Source organism: Euleptes europaea, chromosome 4 (genome assembly GCF_029931775.1).
Source record: "Euleptes europaea isolate rEulEur1 chromosome 4, rEulEur1.hap1, whole genome shotgun sequence".
NCBI classification, from domain to species: Eukaryota; Metazoa; Chordata; class Lepidosauria; order Squamata; family Sphaerodactylidae; genus Euleptes; species Euleptes europaea.
Genome location: NC_079315.1, coordinates 64,664,218 through 64,692,043, shown reverse-complemented (window position 1 = coordinate 64,692,043; position 27,826 = coordinate 64,664,218). Strand labels below are relative to the sequence as shown.

The 27,826-nt window shown below is 43.8% G+C and overlaps 1 protein-coding gene across 1 annotated transcript in view; it reads right to left on the bottom strand.

Annotated features, from left to right (window-relative positions):
• Positions 1–18,881: 18,881 nt before the first annotated feature.
• Positions 18,882–27,826, bottom strand: part of ALDH7A1 (aldehyde dehydrogenase 7 family member A1) — a 28,295-nt gene continuing 19,350 nt past the window's right edge. Inside the window, exons 14-18 of the mRNA XM_056848034.1 lie at positions 24,870–24,986; positions 23,466–23,563; positions 23,210–23,283; positions 20,416–20,491; positions 18,882–19,022 (exon numbers count right to left, since the gene is read on the bottom strand). Coding sequence (XP_056704012.1) covers positions 18,968–19,022; positions 20,416–20,491; positions 23,210–23,283; positions 23,466–23,563; positions 24,870–24,986 — 420 coding nt within the window. The 3' untranslated portion in view covers positions 18,882–18,967. The remainder of the gene's footprint in view (positions 19,023–20,415; positions 20,492–23,209; positions 23,284–23,465; positions 23,564–24,869; positions 24,987–27,826) is intronic.

Below are 27,826 nucleotides of genomic sequence, written 5' to 3'. Positions count from 1 at the left end.
TGCTGAAGTAGTATCTTATCTACCGCTGGTGCAACACTTTAGAGACAAAAGGCACTCGGATGATGACATACAGTTTTTTGCCATATGGCAGTATCACTCTAAGCTTTATGTTAGACAGAATGTAGATAAGATACTACTTCAGCAGGAAGCAGCCATGACAGACTTTGAAAAGTACTTTTAAAATTCTCGGGGGGAGGGGCATTTTTCGAGGTAGAGTCACCAAATTTGCAGCATAGCTGCAAGCGACACTCCTTGCATGAGTCCCAAAGTTTGGTGAAGATTGGGTCAGGGGTCCAATTTTATGGGGTCCCAAAGGGCTTGCCCCCCTTCCTCAATAGAAATGCATGATAAAGTATACAATGTTTTTCTATGGAGGAGGGGGTCAACCCCTTCAGGACCCCATAAAATTGGACACCTGACCCAATCTTCACCAACCTTTGGGATTCATGCAAGGAGCGTCCCTTGCAGCTATGCTACGAATCTGGTGACTCTACCTCGAAAAATGCCTCCCCCCCCCCGATAATTTTAAAAGTCCATTGCAAGCATTCATGGGAAACTGAGTTTTCCCACAATTCTTTACTGAGGGAAAGCGGCCATGACAGACTGTGAAAAGTAATTACTTTTAAAATTCTCCCGGGGGGGCATTTTTCGAGGTAGAGTCACCAAATTTGCAGTGTAGCATTGCAAGACTCTCCTTGCATGAACCCCAAAGTTTGGGACAGTGGGTCCAATTTATGGGGGCCTGAGGGTAGTCCCCCCTCCTTCATAGAGAAGCATTGTAAACTTTATTATATATGATGCTTTTACCAGTGGGAAAAGCACCGTATAATATCATTCTCTTCTCTTCCAGTTTATCATCACAACAACAACCCTGTGACGTAGGTTAGGCTGACAGAGAGGGACAGACCCAAGGTCATCCCGTGAGTTTCCAAGACAAAGTGTGGATTTGAACGTGAACCTCCCAGATCCTAGTCAGACAGTAACTACTGCACCTTTAGGTGTTGTTCTTTCTTATGGTGTGTTTATCAAATCACGATAATATATGGGTGTCTGCTAGTATCTGACACTCTCATTTTGTCCCTCCCAAGCCCCTTTCATTGTAGGACAGTATTTAAAACCATTCATAGTTTAATGATAAAGAAGAAATAATGGTTTCCTTGACCAGCAGATGGCACTATTTGACATCTAAGACAGTTGAAACAGGTTAAATGGCCTCTATAAACAAATAAAGTTCAACTGTTGTTTGCTTGCTTTGAGCAGTTACACTAGGGTTGCCAGCTCCAGGTTTGGAAATACCTGGAGATTTTGGGGGTGGAGCCTGAGGAGGGTGGAGTTTGTAGAGGGGAGGGACTTCAATGCCATAGATTCCAACTGCCAAAGCAGCCATTTTCTCCAGGGGAACTGATTTCTGTCACCTGGAGATCCATTGTAATAGTGGGAAATCTCCAGCCACCACCTGGAGGTTGGCAACCCTAAGTTACACCCATACACATGCTCTGGACCTATACCTGAGAAGTGGAGTATTTATCTGTTTGAATTCCACAGGGTGGAAGGGTACGGTTGCCAACCTCCAGGTACTATCTGGAGATTTCCTGCTATTAAAAGTGATCTCCAGGTGACAGAGCTCAGTTCCCTTGGAGAAAATGGCATTGAAGTCCCTCCCCTCCCCAAACCTTCACCCTCCTCAGGCTCCACCCCAAAAATCTCCAGGTATTTCTCAACCCAGAACTGGCAACTCTATGGAGGGGTGTCACTGACATGAAGGAACCGAATCTGCAGTAGTGGGGGGGAGGGAATCTTTCTAATTCAAACAGCAATATTACACTGAGAGTTTTGAAGAGGATAAGAAACATTCAGGATAGGTTATACAATATCACTACCTCTGAATTGTACACCTCTGGGAGTAATGAAGATGGTCACGAGGCTATAAAACCTGCCATGCATCTGTTCTTTTCCCACTTGCTGCTTCCACAGACCCTGACATATTTGGCAGCTGCAGTTCTCAAGATCTTTAAGCTTAAGTTGGAGGCATCTGGTTTGCTTTCATAAGCTCTGGTTATGTGTTGTTCTGGGCACTTAATGGCAGCAGACATCAGCTCCATTTTTTTTTTTTTTTAGTTATTTGCATTGAGCAGCCACTATTGCCGTTAGATCATGTTGGGACAGACCCCTGGAAGCTCATGTGTCTCAGTACTATACTAGCAGAGTCTGACATAATAGCCACAGCATATTACATTCTTTTTTACATCACAGGAGTGTCCATTTGGACAGCCCCAGCCTGAGCTGGCACTTAAAAAAAAGTTCTTCTGATTAGCAATCACTGTTTTTACTTTTACTCCCCTTTACAGTATCAAGGAGGAGGAGGAGAAGAGGAGTTGGTTTTTATATGCCGACTTTCTCTACCTTTTAAGGAGAATCAAACCAGCTTACAATCACCTTCCCTTCCCCTCCCCACAACAGACACCCTGTGATGTAGGTGGGGTTGAGACAGCTCTAACAGAGCGGTGACTAGCCCAAGGTCACCCAGCTGGGAAACAAATCCAGATTAGCCTCCGCCGCTCATGTGGAGGAGTGGGGAATCAAACCCGGTTCTCCAGATCAGAGTCCACCGCTCCAAACCACCGCTCTTAACCACTACACCTTTGATTGGTGCATGCTTTCCCTATGCTGGAACAGAACCAGTATCATCCTTGAACCATAAGCCTATTTCAAAATAAATATTTGTTCTTTAACTATTAAATACTTCTGTTTATATTATTTTGACCATTCTGAGGAAACTCTTCCTGGCACAGGTGCTGACAGAGCCATTAAAATGGGTTAAGAATATTGCTTACGTTTACAACCGTAATACACACAGGCCGCTTGCACTTCACATTTACAGCCGTCTGTCCAAGTTTGGTGGCGGTGCCAGATGGATTATTTCCAGAATAAATGAATGCAACATACAACAGGTACAGGGCAGCCTTCAGACAATGAGGGGAGTGGGCAATTTCAGACAGTGGTCCCAGGGCTGAAAAGAGGGGTATTCCAAGTATGTTATTTTCCCCTGGAGAGTATGATATACAAGTTAAACAAGAAGCTTTAAATATACTTTCTTTAAGATGCACTAGGCGAATCAGTTCCTATCCATGCTTTGACTCTCTGTACAAATGTGAGCTACAATATGCAGTTACCGCATATGGATGCCACCCACATAGTTGCTTATTTCCAAAGCTTACGTTTATCTCAGAAACACCACATAGGGCATTAAGCTCATTTGTGTACAGAATTATCATTGACTGCCACTCCTACCAAAATACTGAAAGCAAATCCTAGATTAATCCTTCTATTAGCTTTATGCTAGCATACTAAAATGCTGAGAAGCATTCTCTTGACAGAAAGACAGCAAATGAGGAACTAGGAGGGCTAGAAGTTTTCAACACAGCAGAGCTCCACACTGCTGTAAATATTCCTTGCTTATGGATCTCCAACTGCACAAAAACTTTAAAATACTCTCCCAGGAACAGAGAATCATATTTCACTGTCCCTCATACACCTATAGTGCAATCCTATGCAGAGATACTCCAGTCTGAAGAATGATATTCACATATGTTTTTAATAGTCTGCTACTAAGATTCATGAGGGAAAAAGAATTTGCAGGAATGAATGTTTCATCTCAGACAAAAGCAAACCAAGTTCCTCACCTCACTGGCTGCCGAAGAGCCCATCCAGGTGACAGATATTCTCCTCCATGTTTAGAAAAATTTGCAATGCTACAGCTCTAAATCTAAAACACAGAGAAGTATTAAAGCTAGCCCAGGTGTGCCCAAATAACTTTCATGTGCCAGATACTCCAAGTAGGGTTGCCAACCTCCAGGTACTAACTGGAGATCTCTTGCTATTACAACTGGTCTCCAGCTGATAGAGATCAGTTCACCTGGAGAAAATGACCACTTTGGCAATTGGACTCTATGGCATGGAAGTCCCTCCCCTCCCCAAACTCCGCCCTCCTCAGGCTCTACCCCAAAAACCTCCAGGTATTTTCCAACTCAGAGCTGGCAACCCAAACTCTAAGGAAGTTGGCTAAACAAAATAAGAACTCAGAGATGCTTGATAGAGATTTGATGTTTCTTGCTTATTTAGGAAACAGATAATCTTTTTTTGTTCCTACCATGCCGGCATAACATCATGGACTGAGATAATGCCAAAGATGCTTAACTTATCCAAAATACTTAATTTATCCAAAATAAAGGTGCAGTGGCACCTTAAAGCCTAACAAAATTTATTTAGGCATGACCTTTCATGAGTCACTGCTCACTTATTCAAATATATGAAGAGAAAATGATTAGGGAATTATTGTAGGGTGAATTACAGAGGGGGGAATTGAGGCAGCAGCTGCTGTGAGGATGGTGGGGTTTCAGGAGCTACACTGGGCCCAGCAGTAAAGGCCAAGAGCCACGTTGGGCTCACCAGCATTATTATTGGGGGTTAGGGTTGCCAGGTCCCTCTTTGCCACCGGCGGGAGGTTTTTGGGGTGGAGCCTGAGGAGGGCGGGGCTTGGGGAGGAAAGGGACTTCAATGCCATAGAGTCCAATTGCCAAAGCGGCCATTTTCTCCAGGTGAACTGATCTTTATCGGCTGGAGATCAGTTGTAATAGCAGGAGATCTTCTGTATTACCTGGAGGTTGGCAACCCTATTTGGGGGGGGGAGCATGGTGGCCCACCGTCTGAGGCTGGGAGCTGCACAAGGCTTGTGACAGCAGCTGGGATGGGGCGGGGGGGGGTGGAGACATGATACTCCAAGATGATCCTTTCTCCCCTTTAGCTTTAATTTAAATTTAATTTAAAGCAGAAGCCATGGCAGGCCACTAGCAGTAATAGGGGGGTTCAAGTTGAGAGAGGGAAGGGATCCCCCCCATGAGTATTGTAGGTCCCCATTTGCCCTGTCTTAAATCTTCCAAGGATAATGCTCTGTGTATGAAACTGGAACTGAATTAATCATGATACATTATTGCTTATGAGAGGTCCCAGCCTCTCTCAGGGCTCAAATATACAAAATAATGAAGTAGGATAAACACAACTGATCAGGAAGAAGCTTTCTGAAGGTTAAGAAAATGAACTGATATCAACACAAGGTTATGTTAAAACATGCTCAGAGCAGCCAATTAGTTTCTAAAGAAAAAGTGGGACCTCTCGAACTATCAGAAACTGCAGTGAGTAAGGAAGCCCCTGTCTTTGTTTAAACACTACCCATCATCCTGGCTTAATTTCTCACTGTGACCTAATTCAGCACTTTCACATCATGCTAAATTTAGCCAAAGCATTTATTTGTTGACACTGAAAACCGTACGTCATTTCTGATATTAGCCAGCAGAAGGATGTGTACCAGTGAGCCAGTAGGCGAGGATGTCAGGGCTGATTCACATATTAATATTTTTGAACAGTGGTAGTCACTGCAGCCCCAGCATAGGAGGAAGCAGGGAGAGAACAGCATCAGGAGCAGTTTTATATGAATCTAAATCTAGGGCCAGTCCTTAGTAATCCAAATTCAAGCGAACTTCCAAAGTTAAAGGATCTGAATATGGGAAGATCCACGTATCACTGCACCCAGCATAAAGAGATACAATGAAACTGAATCTGGGGAAATGATATGTGCAAATTGTAAAGGGTGAATTTAGTCATTTTTCTCAGGCACCCCTGCCTTCCCCTCCACCCCATCCCAATTCCCCTTTTGTAGTTAAGGCTTCCTGTGAGAACATACAGACTGGTCAGATTTTTATTTCACCATATTTGTGTGACAGTATAAATGAGACTAAGCATTTTTTTTGGGGGGGGGGGGTACATTAGCTACAGATATATAACAGGAAAAAACACCTAACAAGTTTTGCTTATCTAACCATCATATCATTAACACTACTTCACAATGTGGGAGATCACTCTTTCAGCAACAGGCAAAGGCACACTACGGCAGCATATTGATTCTTTAAATAATATGCTATACAATTCATAGGAACATCATAGTTGCTAGACTACAATTAAATTGAAATACTATTTTCAACTTACTTTTTGAGCTATGTATGTACGCACATGCAGAATGATATTAATCAACTGAGATTTAAACTGAGTGAAGTAGAGGTAATTATCAACTAAAAAAAAGTAATGTCCCCAGCTGTGCTGGAAAGTAAAGGAGCTCATAAAAGTAGAGGCTTGCATTTCACACATCTGCCTTAATGAATGCCAAGGCTGATCCACTGTGACCTCATAAGAAAAAAAAAAGAGCAAACTGGGAAAAGTACAGTTCCTTCTAACAGAGGATTCTTTCTCCTGACCAAGAGCGACACCTAAAGGCTACAAAATAATAATTAAAAAAACACACACACAGCTCACATGGTTGCCGTTTCCTCTTCCCCCATGATTTGAATTCCATTCATAGCTCTCTTTGTTCCTTTTGCTAACGTTTAATAAAATCTTACTGGGATGGCATGGGTTATTTATCTAGGCCAGCAAAGGTGGGGAGAGGAGAGACAAGGAAGAGAGACAAGGAGAGGATGTTCCAACATCTAAAATGAAACATTTTGTATTAGTGTAATTACTGCACATTTTATTCCAGATTATTGAAACAAATTGTTGAGTTACCTAAAAGACTAACAGATTTATTGCAGCATGCGTTTACTGTGAGGTTATCTATACATTTTTGCTCACACGCATACATGATAAAGATGTGAACAATCAGGGCCAAAGGGCCATGAGATATAAAATGAAGTACTATGCCTGCAGAGCTGAAATGTTTTCAAGAACAGAATGACCAACTTTTAATGTTAGTAATTAGCATAACTAAGTAAATAGTATCAACACCCATAGCATGAGAGAAACCCATGATCCAGATCAGACCTGAATACAGTCAGATTTGCTGGTGAATTATAGTTCAGCTTCATTTTCAATTAGTATTCAACATCAAATTTGGAGTTAACTTGGTATGTGGGCTTATTTCGCAACTATAGATGTTACATTTAGAAGAACACAGCTTTAAAAAAATTAGTATTACTGATGTGTATCTGTCACTGCTGTGAGTAGTTTTGGCTCAGTTCATCTATTGTTTTTGGCCCCACCTTTTACAATTTTTTGTTCTCTGTGCCATATAGTAAATATACCTGACAACAAAGGATAACCCTTAATTCCTCTGACTCAGTGAGTTGTAGTTCACAAAAGTTTATATCATACGAAATCTGCTAGCCTAAAGACATAAGACCTTTTGCCATAGGTACAAGATAAATTGATCTGCAATAGCCATCAACACAGTTGTGGCATTCTTCCAGTATAATTCCACCTACCACTCAAGGTCCATGCTTCCACCTGTTCCGTTTATTAGTCAGGTCCAGCCCTCCTGAGAGCGAGTTCAGTCTTTTGCTGTTACAGGCTCTGCTGTGGAATGACCTTGATAAAGCACCCTCCTTGAACCCTTCAATAAAGCATGCTAGATGAGCATTTCAGAGAGCAAATGAAGAGCGATAGCTAGGGAAGATTACAGTGTTACTGAGGTGTTTATAAAATCTGTTTTGATGGCACAGTTTGTTTTAAAATGTTTGTGTGTGTGTGTGTCCTGTGTAGGCAACTTCAAGCCTTTGAACAGGCGAGGTATGCGTCTTTAAATGAAAACCATTTCTTCGACAGATAGAAAGCTGGAAGATTACCACATAAAAGTAGCCCGAGATCTGGACACAGGGCCTTTACATTCCCTTGATGTCTACTATGAAACTTTTTTTTTTCCTAAAGAGGAAACATATACATAAGATTCAATAGTGCCATCCTGTTGTTTTCTTTTGGATGACTTCACACATTGGATGAATTCACACATTACATTACTAAAGTAGTACAGGAAACAAGTGCGTGAGTGGATCATTCACACACCACCAAAAAGGGTAGTATTTGGCAGAACAACATTTAGAATACAACTCAGTCTTGGTGCAGGGCTTACTCTCTGCCTGGCAGTTGCAGTATTAAGGCAATTTGGGTTGACTTCCTTGTACGAGGTGGGTAGAGCTCAACACAGGGCTGCCACATGAAGCTTTCATTTCAGAAGAAAGCTCTGTGAAGGTTCTACATTCACATGGACAAATAAAGGATAGAACAATTATCTATTAGAAAATTATCTGAACCCTGAGATGCCGGGATCACTGTACAGGAAAAAGAAAAAAGAATAGTTGTAATTCTGGAAGAACTCCATGGGATAAAAATGAATACCAAATGAAGTACTGATCAAACATCTCAGAACTTGCTGCTAGAGAATCATTGTAACTTTGTTTTTGTTATTCTTATAACCTAAAGGAAACCAACAGATCTTTAGGCGCCAATGATTCAAAACATATGTGACCTGTCACCTGACTCATATATAAACTTTATAGTATAAAAAAGCCCTGTGAAGACTGCTACGTGTGAATCTTCACATCTGCTTTACTGTTTGTACACATAATAGGAAGCTGCAACTGGCCATGATATCTAATGCACATGCATCAGTTGCACATAGGGATGGGTATAAGCTAGACCATGAGCCATTGGTGGAACACTAACAGCGTAATCCTGAGTGGGAGAGTAGCTAAGCCAGGCCCAGGGACAGTGCAGCCACACTGCTTCCTGAGCAGCTTGCTGCCTTGGTGCAGCAAGCCAAACATTTTTTAAAGCCCAAGCCCTGTGAAACAGCACCCTTTCGTGCATGCCCAGGGTAGTGCTGATCGCCACTTTAGGGTCAGGAAGTAATTTTTCTCCAAGCCAGATTGGCCAGGGATCTGGAGGGTTGTTGTTGTTTGGTCATCTTCTGGGCATGTAGTGTGTGTGGGTGGGGGGAGAGATAGTTGTGAATTCCTTGCATTGTGCCATGGGGTTGGACTAGATTATCCTGGTGGTCCCTTCCAACTCTGTGAATCTGCGATTCTAGATGACTGCTGGCTCTTCAAAAGGATCCAAGTAAAGTTGTACAAGTGGACCTTAGTATGATCTTACAGAGCATATGTAGTGGCACTTTTGGAAGACTATTCTAACTTCCCGAATTGCTAATGAAGTATGGTTCCTTCATCTGTACCCAAGATGCCCTGTGAGCCAGAACTGAAAAGGTTACAGGCATGTGAGATGTTATCTCTTTAAAACATGTTTTTATTTCTTAATGTTAATTGATCTCTTGTTATGGCACTTTGGGAGTGGGTTGTTTTCATGTTCACGCTGATGCACCCGATATGGGAATGTAGGGAGTATGTGTAATGGACCCTTGCCCCACGATACCGCTTATCAGTTGGCCTTAGGATGTGTTACTCCCCACCAATGTCAGTTATGGGAGAAACATGCAAACACACAGGTGAAAATCATGTATTCCTAAATAGAATAGAAGTCCCTGGAAAACGCCCTAAATGACAAACCTTAGCTCAAGGTAGACTGGAGAACAGTGCTGTGCCCAATGTCCAGTTGTAGAAGTCCGCCTGCTGTCATTCCTGGGTTCCTGATTAGCAGAAGGTGCGTAAGCATGTATTGTTTTATGACTTGTTGATTTCTGAAAGGATTACCAGAGCGATTTCAATAAAACTGTCTGTTCTCCTTCGCCACTTGTGTGCTTATTGCCATCAAAGCCCTTACTGGAAAAGAACCTTTTGCCCCTGGGCAATAGTTAACTGTTAAGGTATAACTTATCTATGTTAGGACATCCTGATTACACACATAATCTGTGGGTCCAAAGGATTCTGAAGAAAAATCACACACACACACGACTGGAATCAGCCAATCCCTTTGGTAAAAGTCACACATATACTTGTTAAGTGCAAGAGATACATGCAGCTGCCCTACTTGATAATAACAACCATCCATCTACAGACCAGTTCAGACAGGCATTTCTCCACCAGATCTTGCACCACAAATGGTCAGGAGGAAATAACAACGATGAAAACAAAAAGCCACATGCATGCATGAATTTAGACTCTGTTGCATTAATCATGACACTAGCATACAAAAAGCTACTCTTACTTGCTTGGTTATTTGGTAACAAGCACACAGGAGAGCTTTGCAGGTGTTTTTTCTCTATTCAAACCACAATTGCACAGTTGTTAACCATTCCAGCATGTCTGCTGATCAAACTCTAAAGGGGCTGCAGAAGGGGAACATTATTTTCAGCCTTTGTTTTCCTTCAAGGTCATACTAGAGTAAAGCAAAACAAGTACAAGCAAATGAATTATTGATCATCCTTGTAATTTAACACTCAGGATTCACTGATGTTATGCATTCCACGGTAATTAAGTATAAACTATAGCAGAAACAGCGGCTGTATTAAACTGTAAGCAGCTCCCCCCGCCAAACACATAATACAGTAGCAGCTCTAGGACATATTTTACAACCAAACACTGATCCTCAGGGAGCAATAATCAACTGGCAGCTACTGCAGTTTATAACCTGTTCAATGGCCTCTGATAATTAAACCAGAAATTAAGGAACATCAACTTGTTTACAGTATCTTTAAACTCATCTTGGTTTATTAGCTCCTCGTAAATACAGCTTTTCTAAAACACTTATCTGTAATACTAGAATCCATGCCAAGGATGTTTGCAGGAAGCCATGTGTGAGTGAGTGAGTGTGTGTGTTAAGTGCTGTCATATCACTTCTGACTTATGGCGACCCTACAAATGAATGTCCTCCAGAATGTCCTATCCTTAGCAGCCTTTCTCAGGTCGTGCAAACTGAGGGGCAGTGGCTTCCTTTTTTTGAGTCAATCCATCTCATGTAGGGTCTTCCTCTTTTCCTGCTGCCTTCCACTTTTCCTAGCGTTATTGTCTTTTCCAGTGAGTCTGGTCTTCTCATGATGTGACCAAAGTACAATAACCTCAGTTTAGTCATTTTAGCTTCTAAGGAGAGTTCAGTTACATTTGATCTAGAACCCTATCTGCCTTTTTGGCGGTCCACGGTATCCACAAAACTCTTCTCCAACACCACATTTAAAATGAATCAACTTTCTTCCTGATAGCTTTCTTCATTGTCCAACTTTCACACCCATAAATAGTAACAGGGAATACTATGGCATGAATTAACTTGATCTTCGGCACCAGTGACAGACACATCCTTATACTTACAAATCTTTTCTATTTCCTTCATGGCTGCCCTTCCCAGTCTCAATCTCCTTCTGATTTCTTGGTTGCAGTCTCCCTTTTGGTTGATGATGGAGCCCAGAAATAGAAAAAAAAAACAGTGTTTCACTTACCTGTAACTGTTGTTCATCGAGTGTCTTCGTGCAGGCACACATGGGATCTGCGCAAGCGCAAAGCCAGCCACGGAGAATTTTTTCCTAGCTTCTAGGAGCCTCAGCTCTGAAGAGCGCTCCTCCCCCACTCAGTCAGTGCTGTAGTTTCCCGCCCAAACAGTCACCTGACCAAGGGGGAGGGGGCGCTCTTCCCCTCAGTTCTCCAACCTGCCGCTGCGGAGACAAAAGGTTAAAACAAAGACATGTTTCCCACAGCGGGGAAGGAGGGAGGGATGTGTGCCTGCACGAAGACACTCGATGAACAACAGTTCCAGGTAAGCGAAACACTGTTTTTCATCTTCGTGTCTTCAGTGCAGTCCCACATGGGAGAATAGCAAGCTCACTTACCCAGGAGGAGGGTGTGGGACCCCTCTTAACGGAATAACGAATGGAGCACTGCTTTCCCCACTGCAGCGTCCCTGCCGGAATCCACATCCATCGCATAGTGTTTGATGAAAGTGGACGAACTCAACCAAGTCGCTGCTCTGCAGACATCAAGGATGTTCAATCTCGAAGAAAACGCAGCAGAAGCAGCCTGAGCCCTGGTGGAATGGGCTGTGACTTTCAAGGGACACGGAAGTTTCGCCTTTTGGTAGGCCAGCGTGACAGCTGAGACAATCCATCGGGATATGGTCTGGGAAGATGCTGCTTTGCCCTTATTAGGGCCTTTGAAACAAATAAACAAATTATCCTGACGCCTAAGGTCTATTGTCCTGCTTAAATAAAATAATAAGGCCCTGCGGACATCCAATGTATGGAGAGTCCTGTCCGAATCCGACTGGTGGTTTGGGAAAAACAAGGGCAGAACAATGTCCTGAGAAAGGTGGAAGGCAGATACCACCTTAGGGAGGAAATCAAGACTGGGAGACAGGACAACCCTGTCCACATGAAATTTGGTGAAGGGGGGGTCGAAACGTAGCGCAGCTATGTCGCTAACCCTCCTTGCGGAGGTGATGGCCAACAGAAATGCTGTCTTAAAGGACAAGTAGGAAAGGTCACACGTGGCCAACGGTTCAAAGGGGGAGCCCATTAGCTTACTGAGCACCAACGAAAGGCTCCTCTGGGGAACAGACGTGGAAACTGGAGGGAAGGTATTATTCAACCCTTTCAGGAACCGTTTTGAAAACGCATGAGAAAAAAGTGTCTTAGACTCAAAACCAACGTGAAACGAGGAGATGGCAACCAAATAAACTTTAATAGATGAGTTAGATAACCCCAAATCTTTTAGGGACAGTAAAAATTGAAAACATCAGGAAGAGGGCATAATGTAGGCATAATACCCCTAGCAGTAGCCCACACAGAAAACCTCCGCCATTTGGCAGCATATGATTTCCTAGTCGAGGGTTTCCTCAAAGACAACAAAACATCTAAAATCCTTTGCGGCCATAACGTTAAGGCTGGATTCTCCACACTGCCAGGTGCATCGATTGTACCTCTGGGTGAACCCACGTGCCCTGAAGGAGGAGATCGCGAGCGGGTCGTAGAAGAGACACATTCCCCTTGGCCAGTGAAGCCACCAAGGGAAACCAGGGCCGACGTGCCCAAAATGGGGCGATCAATATGCAGTCGGTCCCCTTGTCCCTCAACTTGGCGACCACCCTGCTCAACAGGGGGAATGGCGGGAAGAGGTAAAACAGTGTCCCTTGCCAGGTTAGCTGAAAGGCATCCCCTAGGGAGTTCTGGCCTGCAGCACCCCTGGAACAAAATTGAGGGCACACGGCATTCTTGGCTGTGGTGAAAAGATCTATGGTGGGCATGCCCCACTGGGCAAATATGTCCCACCGGTAGACGGGGTTCAGGGACCATTCGTACGGGTCGGGGGACTGCCTGCTTAGGGCATCGGCAATGGTGTTCGCAGTGCCTGCGATGTGTATTGCGGTGAGGTATGTGCCATGTTGAACGGCCCAATGCCAGATCCTGGAAGCTTCTGCAGAGAGGGCCATGGATCCGGTGCTGCCCTGCTTTGCAATATAAAATTTTGCAACCATGTTGTCGGTGGCTGTCTGCACCACCCTGCCGGTGACAAGATCTGGAAAAGAAAGCAGAGAATGCCGAATTGCTTTAAGCTCCAACAGGTTAATATGGAGGCGAGATTGGGGCAAGGACCAAAGCCCGCTTGCAGTAAGGTCGCCACATGAAGCCCCCCAACCGGACAATGATGCATCAGTAGTGATGTACACCTGAGGGGAGGAGATGCCAAAAGGAACACCCTCAGACAAGTTAGAAGGGGAGTTCCACCACTGTAGGGACCTCACCATCTGTCTAGGGACTGAGAATTTCTTGGATTGATGATCCAGAAGGGGCCTAAATTTCCTTAAAAACCAATTTTGGAGAGGCCTCATGTGCAGCCTAGCTGTAGCAACTAAAGCAGTCGTAGATGACATGAATCCCAACAGTTGTTGTATGTGTAGGGCAGACTGGAACCGGTTAGACTGAAAAAGGTGCACAAGGCGCCGTATGGACCGGACCCTTTTGGAGAGAAGGAATCCTCTCTCGCTAACAGAATCCAGTATCCCACCAATAAATTCCAACCTTTGGGCGGGCTGAAGGGTGGATTTAGCAAAATTGACCACCAGACCTAAATCATTCAAGGTGTGAAGGGCAAAGGAAACATGTGCAGACAGCACATCAGGGGAGTCCCCCACGAACTTTTTGCTTACTAGGAAGTAACGTGAGTAGTAACCGCACTCCCTCTCAGCCTCAGGTACCAGAGATATGGCACCCTTCTGGATGAGGGTAGAAACCTCATTGCGCAACACTTGAGGAACGACATGGGAGGTCGTTGGAGGGGGTACATGCGGAGGCAATGATGTGAATTCTAAGAAATAACCAACTTTTATTATTTTCAACACCCATTTGTCAACGAACAGTGAACACCAAACATGGTAAAATGGAGATAACAGGTCTTGGAACATGACACCATCGATAGGTTGGACTAGTCAGGCATTCTTGCCCTTGTTGAACCTGCCAGGGGACGCCTGAGAACCTTTCTTCCCACGAAACGTAGGTGGGAACCGTCTCTCCTGTTGAGGTGGGTTATAATGGGGATGAAACTGCCCCTGGTTTTGGGACTGACCCTGGAACCTATAGGGCCTATTGAAGGCCTGGGTATGTCGGGGAAAATATTTGGGTTTATAGGACGAAGTTTGGGAAGCCGTAATCCCTAGGGATTTTGAGCTGGTTTTTGTTTTCGAGTCTGCTAAAAAGACATCCGTCTGTTCACTAAAGAGTTGGGACCCTTCAAATGGTAGATCTTCAATGCGAACTTTGGTGTCGTAAGGAAGCGCCGAGGTGTGAAGCCAGGAGTGTCTCCTGATTGCTACTGAGGTAGACATAGCTCTACTTATGCTGTTGGCCACATGCCTGGAACCCATGAGCAGGCTTCTCCCAATGGCCATCCCTTCGGATTGGATAGTCCTAGCTAAGGGTTTCACTGATGGCATCCAAATCAAGACACCTGCGAGTCCCGGATAGAAGGCAGAGGAGTCGAAATGGGTTCATGGGTGAGTGCAGACCTAGAGTCATGACAACACCAAGTGGAGACACCCATTGACATGAAGGCATGGGGCTGCACGTCGTGAATAGCCCTGTCCGCCGAGCCCGTATGTCGCTGATCGCCTCAATGTCGAGGGGACTTGCGACGCGGAGAGTGGTCAGAACGATGCCTGGTAGAGGTGGGTCAGTCTGCAACTCTCGACATCGACCGCCGGCGCGGTGAGGTACGGCGTCGATGGGATGCCTCCAGGGAAGCATGATGCCGACAGGCGAATACCTTCGTCGCGACGAAGTAGTCGACGTCGAACGACCACAACGTCAACAGCAGCCGCAATCATAGCTGCAATAGCGAGAATCTTGAGAAGTATGGTCACGGTGATAGCAGCCTCAGGAGCAATCCGAAGAATGGGACCTTGATCGACGTCGAGGCAGCAGTTGTGCCGGAGACCGTGTACGACGTCGAGGTGCAGCATCTCGCCCGGGGGAGCGGCTTCGACGCGGCTAAGCATCCACGCACAATTGTTAATTTTACTCCCATCAATTTTCACTCCACCTTCATCTACATCTAATCTAGCTTTCCTTATATGTTCTGCATACAGACTGAAGAGATAGAGAGATAAAATACGTTCTTGTCTGACACCTTTGCAAATTTCTCCAAATTCTGTACTAATAGTAGCCCCTTGTCCAGAGTAGAGGCTGTACAGCAACACAATTAGATGCTGTGGTTTCTTTTAAAACCAACCCTAGCTTTTCATGATCCACAGTCAGCTGGTGTTTCCTCCCAGTCCACCCCTGGTCTTGACACGCATGACATAAAGAGGACAATGTCATAAGCCAGTGGGAAAACATTTCATGCTCCCAAGGATACTGTTAGACTTCAAGGGAATCATTCTTTATCCAAGGGAATCATTCTTTATCCAAAAGAAGAAAACACTTCAGAAGGAGAGTCCAGCATAAAAGCACTCAGCTGGAATTTACAAGAAAATGTTATTTTATTGATTTATATTTTAAATCAAGCTCAGGGAGCTCTCTGGCTATTGTTGCTAAATTTGCATATCAACGTTACGAAGATTGATAACGCCACTACTATGGTTGTGAATCGTCTCTATTCTTATCCTGTATATAATTTAACTTTGAATGGAAATGTCAGTGACCCACTAGACCTCTTCATTTCATGTCCTCTCGGCCCTATTTTTGATATAGGGTTCAATCTAAAGTTAATTTTCTGCCACCAGAAAGTAAGATATTCTCTATTGCCCCAACCACCCCCAGTCCCACTTCTCCCCCACACTGTCCCGAGAATCCAGTAGCAAAATTTCAGGAAGCTCAGTGGCATGGAAGAATTGTCAAAAATCACCTCCCATCTTTCATTAGATAAATGAATTATGCTTGCAGAAAATGATCATTGGATTCAACCAGTTTTTCTTTAATGTACAGGTTGAGTATCCCTTATCCAAACTACTTGGGACCAGAAGTGGTCCGTATTTCGTATCTTTTCGTATATTGGAATATTTTGGAATTTTTGCAGATACATAATGCCTTGGGGAAGGGACCCACATTCATTTATGTTTTATATACACTTTATTTACATAGCCTAATCGTAATTTTAAACAATCTTAAGAATTTTGTATACCTTGCACCATCAGAAAGCAAAGGTGTAACTATCTCACCAGAATACCTGTATCAGCTGTTAAACAAGAGCAACAACAACAAACTTACTCAGAACGGCAGGCTTTCAGTCTCCACCTATTATGCAGTGTACACTATCTTTTATGTTTTTAGGTGAGAGGAAACATTGAAAGCAGGCAGCACGGATCTGCCTTCATGCCAGCTCGAAGGGTCCTGTTTGTGGATCAGTTCAGATAAGGGATGTCCGGATAAGGGATACTCTACCTGTATATGTATCATTGGTGTACATACCCATGTACCCCCACACACCTTATAAGTAAAGATAAAAACGGCAGCATGAAATATTAATTCAAGTTCATGAAAATGTGGGCCTGAATAAATCAGTTTAAGGTGCCACAAGATTCCTGGGTTTTGCTGCAACAGAGTACCTAAGGCCACTACACTGAATTACAGCTATGAAGCAGAGGAATAGTTGGTTTTTATATGCCGACTTTATCACTTAAAGAAGAATCAAACCGACTTACAATCACCTTCCCTTCCCCACATCAGCCACCTTGTGAGGTAGGTGGGGCTGAGAGTGTGTGACTAGCCCAAGGTCACCCAGCTGGCTTCATGTGTAGGAGTGGGGAAAGCTGGGAAGATTCTACTCGCAGCAGCTGCAGACCAGTTAAGCTTTGGTTTCTCCTCTGCTTGCAGCTGCTTAAGCCTGGGTGTGGCTACAGGTGCACAATGGACAGCAAGGGCCAAAAGACTCTTGGCTCACAGACTAGGTCCTGCATTAGCCAGTCCAGTGAACCGAGACCTGCCCATGAGGTCGTTTTATTTAAATTGCATAGTTTAAATTGCTTGTTTTGCATTTTGCTCATTTCCGTAAGCTTCTTCGAGTCCATTTGGATTAGCAGCACAGAAATGCCCCAGTATAAAATCTACAGAAGAGAATGTTGCTCAAAGAGACACTGAAGAGCTGGCCTTCGATATGAAGTCTTCCTAGGCCAACTCGGTCACAAGCATATCAGGCTTGCAATGGCCACTCATCTGCTTTGGTGTCTGGGAAACAAATACTGCCCCCAGGACAGTTTCCCTTGCTGGGAGAATGGAGCTACTGGCTCCTTAGAGTGAGAAGTGAGACACAGAACCACTCGCTTTCACACAGGGCTGCATCACAGAAGCTGCCCACAGTGAAACTTCAGAGCTTGCCCCAAGAACAGAGAGCTCCACGCTCATCCGTGCACCACGGTGGGCTCTCTCATCTTGCGGCCTGAATGTCCCAGGCCCAGAATCTCAGAAAAGCGATAACAGCCAGTTCAGCAGTGAACATGAAAAAACAGTATTCAGGGAGGGGAGACAAGAACAAAGGACAGTCATGGGCTACTAGGAGCTATTTCCCCCCTCTCACACACACAAGCCATAAGAAGGAAGTATGATTTTCCTGGTGTGTTCCTCTGCCACAAATACAGTAGTCAAAACACTTCTAATCCACCGGGAAAAGTACACGGAAGACATGACTGTAATTGTGTCATTCAACCTTCCTTTCCAAACCCACTTCCAAGCTTTATCTTGGGACTGCATCTATTCTGCGATCACGCTGTGTGTTCATGACACTCCATGGATACACAGAATTCTGCATTCTACAAATCTCAGCTTTGATTAACTCCCTTCCTCGGCCTTTTAAGACTGCAAAAAGACTTCAAGGCGACGTCTGATTGAACAGCAGATGCTGAAGTGGGCATGTGCCAGCACAGGAGTGATCAGGCTTGCCTGGATCAGAGGGCACAGCTGCACTGCTGCACATTGCTCCTCGTCTACAGCCCATGACTAACACTCCCATCCATAGTGACACTGGTTCTTATAAACCCTAAAACCAGCCCTTTGGAGCATTCTGCGGTCTTGCCTCATTTCCTGTGCTCTGCACTCTACTCTTGGATGAAAAAAACAGCAACCACTTCAAGCTGCTCTTGAAAATGATTGGGGGGGGGGGAAACAGGCTTTTCCAACAACCAACCCCCTCCCCTACAAATAAACCCTGCAGATTGTTTCAGCTGAGCCTTGAAGATTTCTTTTTTTAGTACACATCACAGAGGCTGAGGAAGAGAGTTTCATTGTAAGCCATACGCTCTTCCTAACCACACAAAAGCCAAAGATTTGACCAAACAGAAATTGTATCTTGACCTTCAGAAAATGTAAGGTTAAAATAAGATAACTAGGAGCATCTTAATAGCCAGATGTTAAAAAAATTTATTTTTACATTGTATAAATTATGCATTTCCAGATGCTTAGGGCACTTAAGCTTTACTTGCAATGCACACACACAAAAAAATCTTTTGATTTTGCGCGTCATGATCAAAGCTTTAGATAAACTTCGAAAAAGATTTTCCCCCATCAGATAAATCCCTGCAAACAAATTCAGAATCACGTGTACATCACTGAAACTGCCGCACTGTTCAACATAATTGCCTTTTACAGATGTGAATACTACAGCCACTACTATATGTTCAATGCTTGATGCTTTCGTGTTGCCGTCTCAGCAGACTCAAACCAACAGATTCTGGGCTCTTAAATGCCAAGTTCTGCCAAGGTGGCACATCCAGAGAGGCATTATTGAAACTTGATCCCTTGAGCCAGAGGCAAATCTTTGCTGTAATTGATTGTACTGAAGAATAAACAAACAGAGAAGCAGCTTTAATCACTAAAATCAGTTAGATGTGCAATCTCAGAATGTCCTTTAAAAGGAAAACAGGGGTTAAACAAACTACTTCTCGCTACTACCAGAATACCTAAAGAGTCATTGACACACAGGTCCTCCCAAGGACGTTTCTGCATTTATGCCTACACGTAGATGAAGACATGAAAACATACACTGGCAACGTAAGCAGACTGCATTTCTTTCTTGCATGGGTCTGTAATGCCCAGGGAAAGGAAGTCAGCACCTAAGGAACTGTACATGAACAGTCCCCTCTGGTATTATACTGAAGTGAAAAGACACACAAAACCCAGCACAACTTCCTGACCACCAGTTGTGTGTACTTACATGAGTACTTATGTGTAGATGACTGGGGAAGGCAATGGCAAACTACCCTGTAAACATAGTCTGCCTAGTAAATGTCGGGATGTGATGTCACTCCATGGGTCAGGAATGACTCGGTGCTTGCACAGGGGACTGCCTTTACTTTTATATGTGTATTTAAATTGTACTTGAGGGAAGTCCTCAACGGACGTCAGCCATTCGCTGGAGGATACCGCCTTCCATCTCAAGGTATCTCAAACATCGGGATGTGACATCACCCCATGGGTCAGGAATGACCTGGTGCTTGCACAGGGGACTGCCTTTACCTTTATATGTGTACTTAAATCCAAACAACTATGAGAAATTATAATCACAAAACCAGACTGGGAAAATATATATAAATCAAAATCAACACTGTTATTCCAAAAAAAACCCAACAAATGAGGTCCTAGTATTTATCAATCTGTATTGCTACACTGTCAAACACAGGTCTAGTTAATACATTTATATAGTATTGCTCTGCTTCAAATTCTAAAATCTAGCTGTAGATGCTTGGGGGGAAATTACATTCCTGGGAAAAGTTGTCTTTATTTGTATAGCAGCTGACTGAATATTAACCCAACTCAAAAGCAGCAATTTCAACAATTCCTTTAAAGCAGACTGGAAAGTCTATAGCAAGATTATTATAAAAATACCATCCGTTTCCCACCCCACCATAAAGAATAATTTTCCAGTACTTCTAAATGTTCTCACACTATCGACAGGCATGAAGTGTCCTCTATTGAAATTGTCCTCCTACCCACATATTTCTGTTTATTACTTGTGAATTGTATATTCTCCTACAAACCTATGCCAATTACATGATTGGCTACATTACTGAAATGAATGAATGTGGTGTATCTTTTCCTATGTTTTTTGGGGAAATCCTTTATTGCAAAATTTCCCATCTCACTAGCAGAATCACGGAATGGCCTCAGTGACAGGCAATTTGGAAACCTGCCAGGCAATGATCCTACATATGAAAAACCCCAGCTCTTACCAAGTCGATCGTCTCATATATTGTTTCCAGGAGTCACTGCCAGATTCCCTTCCACCACCAGTGTGCTTTTCACCACCTGGACAGGAAAAGAAAAACAAGAGTTACATATCACTATGCATTTTTCAAAGACATGTTAATAAGTGACAGACAGAAGAATCAGACTTCATTCTTCTCCTCTGGAAAGTAAATAATCCTCAATATCCTCTTACCTGAAAATACCCAACTCATCTCAGTTTCGTAGACTTCACAATAGCATATATTTAATTTAAAACAGGTAATATTCTCAGATGTTCGTTTAATCACAGTGAGAAAATTGTACAGAAACCAAGAAAAGATTAGCAGTGGGCAGGGTTGAATATAGTCTATATACTTGTGTAGCGTAAGATCCAAGAGTGCTTAGAATCACTGCTTTCTTTTTAAAGCCCTTGTGGCTGCACAGGTGAGCACCAGGTAATCTCTCAGAAGCCATATGAGAACAGCACAGGACTAGAGTAGTGCTTTGAAGTTCTGCTTAGCCGCTTTTCTTTCTCCCCAGAAGGAAAGAGAACAGAACAGAAAGAGAACCAACACCATAAAATCAAATGTTTCACTTGCTTATTTATTCAGACTCAAATATTTCACTTGCTTATTCATTTGCATGCATTTGCTTTTTTTATCACCACAGTACGGGTTCAGAGCCTTAGCAACACCTTCTCTTGTAGGATATGACAGTCTGAAATTTCACCACACTAAGGAATTTAGAAGATCACTAACTTTAACAAAGGAAGGAAAAGATCATCTTAGGATGACTGACCTTTCAGAAATCATTCTATAAACTGGCAATTTAAGACTTTTTACTACAAAACATGAAATATAAGACATCCACGTTAACTGCCAGCAATAAGAACTTTCCACATGAGACATTAAGATGAAAAGCATCAATAAAATACAAGTAACTAAGCTGGGCTGAGGTTCTCTGGAAGAATAGGAGTTTACATTCTACAGGTCATATTGAATATTAAGCTGTTTCAAAAAAATGCTATTATTCACCCTAAGCTAACAAAAAGAAAGATCGAGGACAGTCAACTGTTAGCAGGCTAGAACTGGCCATCAAAACATGTCTGCTGAGCCCTGGGGACCTTACCAAATGTCAGTCAAGATATGCCCATCAAAAAATTGTTAAGAGGTCACATATGCCATAAATTGGCTGAACTGTTCTTGGTTTACTGCAAAAACCAAGTTTTTGATTTCCATGAGAGTCAGTGTCATGAATGTTAAACTGGGACCTAAGAAAGCCCCGCTTAAGAGTCCACTAGGCTATGAAGCTCACTAGACGACTTGGTCTGGTCACTCTCCCAGTCTAACCTACCTAATAGCCCTGTTGCAACAAAAAAAATGGGTAAGGAAGAAATATATATGCCCTCATCACCTCCTCATAGGAAGGGTGGGATAAAAACCATGCTAGATTAGAGAGATGACACATAGTATGCAAATAGAAAATGCTCTCTTGTCCACAACTGTAAAGCCCCTATCACTAGATGGTGCCAGCTTGAGTCTGGTTAGCAAAATATACTTCTGGCCTCCAAACCAATGTTTAGAGAAGTTGTTCCTAAGATGGTGCCCGTGGGGGCGTCCTAGTTTGATTCTGACACCAACTTGCTTCTTGACCTTGAATCTCAGAGATAAAATTCAATTGGCCTTGAACATAACAGAAAGAACAGGGAGCTTTAGGTTACACCCTACCGGCTGACTGACTAGAAAATAGCTGAGCTCATCCTGGGCAGGTATGTCCCAACTATGCTTTCTTTATTTGGCCAAGAATAGAGGCTCTCTTATTTATCTGGGCATGAGAACCTTTTCGGCTGGCTCAGCAGGAAGCCTCTCCTGTCTTTGGAAACTAAAATCACACATGCGTCCCTTTCTCAAAGAAGAGACCTAGTCCTGTCCCTCCTGGCAGCCATTTTGTGATTGCTCTGTCCTTTGTGGCAGGCTGTGACGAGGGGGGGATCTCTTCCTCATCTCCTACTTCACTTTACCTCAGATAATTGAGACACCAGAGGCCTTATTCAGTTCAACAATAAAATAACAGTATTTTATTATACTTCACAGGTAAAGGTACTGGAGGAAAAACTAGCATTAAGGAAAGGTACAAATTTTCTATATAAATAATGAGTTGCTCCACAAGTACAGCACAGATGCTATTTTATTTAACCCAGATTTCCAACTCTTAAAGGTAGCTTAGTCCCAGAACCTGCACACAGAGGTTCCTGTGTATACTCTGGTGTCTAAAACTAGGAAGTATGGATATTCTCCCTTCCTTCCTTTTTCTCACCATGGAATTACTTCACAGCGCTTAAAGTCATTTTCTCACATGCTTGGGCCAGGAATACCTCTTTCCTCAGAGACTATTCCTCCCACCTGTGACTAGAGTAGGGACATTTTGTCCTCCCAAACTCTCTCTTTCGTCACCCTTCTGGATTTTTTCTCGTCACACTACGCACAACCCATCACACCAGAACCCAGAGTTTAAAAAAACCCTTTTTTCCCCAGCAGCTCAGAGTCTTCTCTTAAGCTCCGCTCACACCCTGTATGCCCCTCTCACATAGTCCATCACAGAGGCATTTTGTGGTGACACCCATTACTCTTTCACACCATTCCAAAGTGCCCACAGGCTCAGCCCCGGTTTGGAGAATGGAGTTCCCCAATTTAGTAATACCTGAGCTAGATGTATGGAATGGCTGTTTTACACTTGCATCTACATGGCCTCTGTATCTAAAGGACAAGTAGCGATCTACAATGCAGAACATTAACATACCAAAAGCTCCTCCAATTTCAGCCCCACTAGTTGGAATGTTGACATTTACGATGCCACAGTCTGACCCCTTAGGCCTAGAAACAAACAAGCAAAAATGATTACGTTACCAAAATATCCCCCAAATGTTTTGGGGGGAGAACCTCCAGCAACACAGGTGAACATAGAAAATTCATCCAGAAGATATTTTAAGATTTGTTTTTCTCAGTTTACAAAAAAAAAAAAAAAGGACTACACATAATCAGAACAGGAACTATACCCAAGCCATCGGAATATCCTGCCCAAATCCTTCGTAAAGATGCTGCTGGAGAGCCCTTGTTTTACTTCATTGTTCCAAGCAAAGGCTTCCTCTTCTGCCTGGAAGTAAATGCACCAAAGCTACATGAAAGTTAACAGTCTAAGCAGGAAAAACATAGCAGACAGAGTCTACACAGATTTCGAAACTGCATGTCAAGACACCCTAGAATGTCCCGGACAGTACACTGAAGAAAAATTAAGCCACCATGTTGGATTCACCGACCACTTTGTCCATCAAAATAGCATGGCAACATGCAACATTGATCCCACTTTCCTTGCCAATATATTGGATGTCCAATCATCCCAAGAATGAGAAGGAAGGCAGGTTTCTAGTACAGCAACATCTAGGCCTTAAGAGTAAGTTTCAAATACCCTCCCCTAAGTTTTTGTTCAGTCCATGCATAACACTTTATTCTTTTAGCAATCAGATCTCAATTCACAGTGCCTTAAGAGGACATCCGGTCAATTGCTTTTAAATACACAAAGACATTATTACCCACAATTATTTTACCCAGAAGCAAGCCCATATGGTACATATCAGGTAGTTGGCCTGGGCTCAAAGAAAAAAAAACCTCGTGTGCAATTAAACGATGTGGACACTCAAAAATCATGTTTAGCTGTGAGGGGAACAGAGTACGGTACTGGTGAATATAGACCCACTATGCAATTCTTAGCTGATTTCTTGCCTGTTGTATCTGACAGATGCATTTGACCATCAAAGGATTAATGGTTGAGCCTCAAAGAGTATATTGTGGTTCTGACTACCTTGAAGAAGGAAATAAAGATGCACCAGGATTCCCTGATATAGCTGATGGAAGAATTCCAAAAGTAAAGTTTCATTCCTGACCCCTGATTGGATGGACAAGAGGGGGAAGACGAATGCTGCAAGGCAATATTAACTGCTCTGCCCCTAAGTTGCAAGAGAGCATTGTTCAGTTCAGGGCGGTGAAAAAGAATACATGAACATACATACATCTTTGCATTAAGAATGTGCCAATAATTTTAACCCAGAAAAAAACAGTATATCAAAGACAGCACAGTTCTAGAGTTATAATATAGACACCAGTTATGGGTTATAGTGGCAGTCCCTGCACAAAGACACCATTCCAAATGATGCCACCACACACACAAACAAAAAGTGAAGGCCTTTAAATGCCGGACGTAAGCATTGCTTCCAAGCAGTGACCAGTTCATGTCATTACATTGGTTCATAAGCTACAATTCAACATCACCATCACTGGCCACAGAAGTTAACCCAAGCTGCAAATTCTTCCATTATGCCTCTACATTTAGAACCCAAAGAACCCTGGCTACTGATATGTTAAAAAGCATACTTGCATCTCACCACAGACCTGATTAAATTTACCTTGAATTTTAGCACATAGAGAATTGGGGCAAATGTTTCTGTCTGCACGATAGATGCATTATGTGGAAGACTAGTCACAATGGTTGGTTCAACATAGTTTCCAGGACGCTCTATAACCTGGAAGAAAAGAAATGGTACCCATCCGTTTCAGACAAGTCAAGCAACATGTAAAATGGGGTCCAATCCAGTAACTTGATTTTATGCGCTGGTGAACCAAAACAGTTAAGCATCATTTCCTAAAACTGCATTATTGTATATACTCAAGTATAAGCCGACCCGCGTATAAGCCGAGGTGCCTAATTTCACCCCAAAAATGGAGAAAAATTAGGCACCCGCGTATAAGCCGAGGGTCAGCTTACACAATGCCCCTGCCCCAGGTCGCCCTCCCGCCCGGCCTCCCGGGCCCTCCAGACCCACCCTGACCCCACCGCCACCCCCTCCCGGGCCCTCCACACCCACCCTGACCCCAGCGCCACCCTAGGGGGGAGGGAAAAGAGCCCCTGAACCCCGGGAGGACGAGGCCTGCTGATCAGCTGGAGGCGGCAGCAGGGAAGGCGCGCGGGCCGGTGGCGGGGGCGGCCGCGGGGCCCTGCCTGTGCACAGGAAGGCCCGCTGGCCACTCCCAGGCCGCAAAAAAGGCGCGTGGGCCGGGGGCAGCCACAGGCCTGCTTGCGCGCAGGAAGGCCCCGCTGGCTGCTCCCAGGCCACAAAAAAGGCGCGCAGGCTGGCGGCGGAGGGGCGGCCGCGGGCCTGCTTGCGCGCAGGAAGGCCCCACTGGCCGCTCCCAGGCCGCAAAAAAGGCGCGCGGGCTGGTGGCGGTGGCGGCGGGGGGCGGCAGCGGGGCCTGCCTGCGAGCAGGAAGGCCCCGCTGGCCGCTCCCAGGCCGCAGGGAAGACACGTGGGCCGCCAGCGGCAGCAAGTTCCCCCTCTCTCCCCCCTCCCCTCCCGTATTGACCCGTGTATAAGCCGAGTTGGCTTTTTTCAGCCCTTTGTTTGGGCTGAAAAACTCGGCTTATACATGAGTATATGCGGTAGTTGTTGCCATCATGTAGGAAAGCAGTTGTCATGACTGTCATGCCCAGAACAATTAGAGCTATAAACATGCTTGTGTGAGCCTACAAAAAAAGAGTGAAAGTGGGACAAAAAGGTAGTCTTTTTAGTCTTGGCCCCAGCAGAAGACTTTACCTTGGCAAAAGCTGTTCAGTCAATTCTTCTGTGTGGCATGGAGGGCTTTTTATTAGCTTTGACTGATGTGCCAGCTACAGTCCACATGAGCAGCGGACTCTTAATCTGGAGAACTGGATTTATTTCCCCACTCCTACCCATGAAGCCAGCAGGATTACCTTGGGCTAATCAGTTCTCTCAGAACTCTCTCAGCCCCACCTACCCCACAAAGTATCTGTTGTGGGGAAGGGAAGGTGATTGAAAGCTGCTTTGAGACTCTTCGAAGGTAGAGAAAAGTGGGGTATAAAAATCAACTCCTTCTTCTTCTTGAGCCTCAGTGAGAACGGTCCAGCCAGCCAATTAAGATCTGCCGCACAAGCCCTGCTCAATGCCACCACCTTAACTGGGGAGACAGAGAGCAAGCAGAGACAGGGCTTTTTCGGAAGTGGCACCTCCGCTTGTGTAATGCCCTTTCCATTGAGACTCAACTGTTGCCCATGTTGCTCTCTTTTAAGCAACAGGCAACAACGTTTCTGTTCACCCAGGCTTTTCATTAAAAGATTGATCTTTTCATGCTATTTTAGTCTGTAAACTGGAGGCTGTCAGTGGACTGTTTGTGTGGCCAATGTTTTTATACTGAGCTGGCTTTTTAGTGCTGGTTTGTAATTGGTCCCTTAACGATTTACTATTTTGTAACCCTCCTCAGGCAGTTCCTGGAGAGGTAGCACAACAATTTTCTAAGCAATTTTCTAAGCAGCCCTCCAGAGAGTCAAGTTTTTTCAAAGCAGTCTGCATGGCAAATTCTGAAACTGCCAACAGAATCGCACTTATAGCAGGATTGGACCAAAGTCCTTGTTTCCCACACCTTTCCCTCAGCATGACATGCAGATTTGATTAGGATATAATAGAGCTGAGAAGATACTAGTAGGGTGTTTTTTTAATTTAGTCACAAAGATGGATAGGAGCATGACCTTAACACCGATAACTGACTTTTTGTACCAAATGAGAGGTAATGCAAAAAGTAAACTTGAAAACAGAAGACAATTTGCACAGTCAAGAAAAAAAAGTGTGTTACCTGCACAGAGGCAGCCTCAGCAAGTTATAACAGGGCCAGCATCATGTTTGAATATAGAGCTAAACATTGAACATACGGAACTTTTCCATAACATATTATCATAAAGACAGCATATTAATTATTAATGAAGTTAGTCATATTTAAACAACAAATATAGTCTCAAAAATATGTTGTATATGTGAACTGAATATGTAGGAATTAGCATACTGAAGGCGAAGAAACAATCGGTAAAAGGGAAATGACACTGGAATAAGTCTTGTACCCCATCTTCATACTACACATTCAGAGTGACTAAAACCGTGTCTTTGAAAGCATTTCACCCACTTAATAACAACAAAATAATTCATAGGCTTTTGTCTCATGGCCCCCCAATATTTCCACTGGAAAAATTCAAGCAAGTCGGGGGGGAGGGGTTTTCCTGAGCCTTCACAACTCCAGTAAGGTGTGTGATGTGAGGGGGACAAAAAGCAGTAGATAACATTGTATTTTACAGTGTTGTAAAGTGCTTTGAGCTCTTGGCAACCAAAACATGGGATATAAATAAAATAAAGCACTATTTCAACAACATAACTTTGGAAAAGGTGGTTTAGCCCAGTCTCAGAAGAAATTTTTGCTTCTGTTAAAACATCCCACCTCTGCCTCAAGCATACTTAACTATTCCAATCATTCTTTGTTCCCTCTGCAGGCTAGGTACAATGAATTAAAGATTTGCATGGCT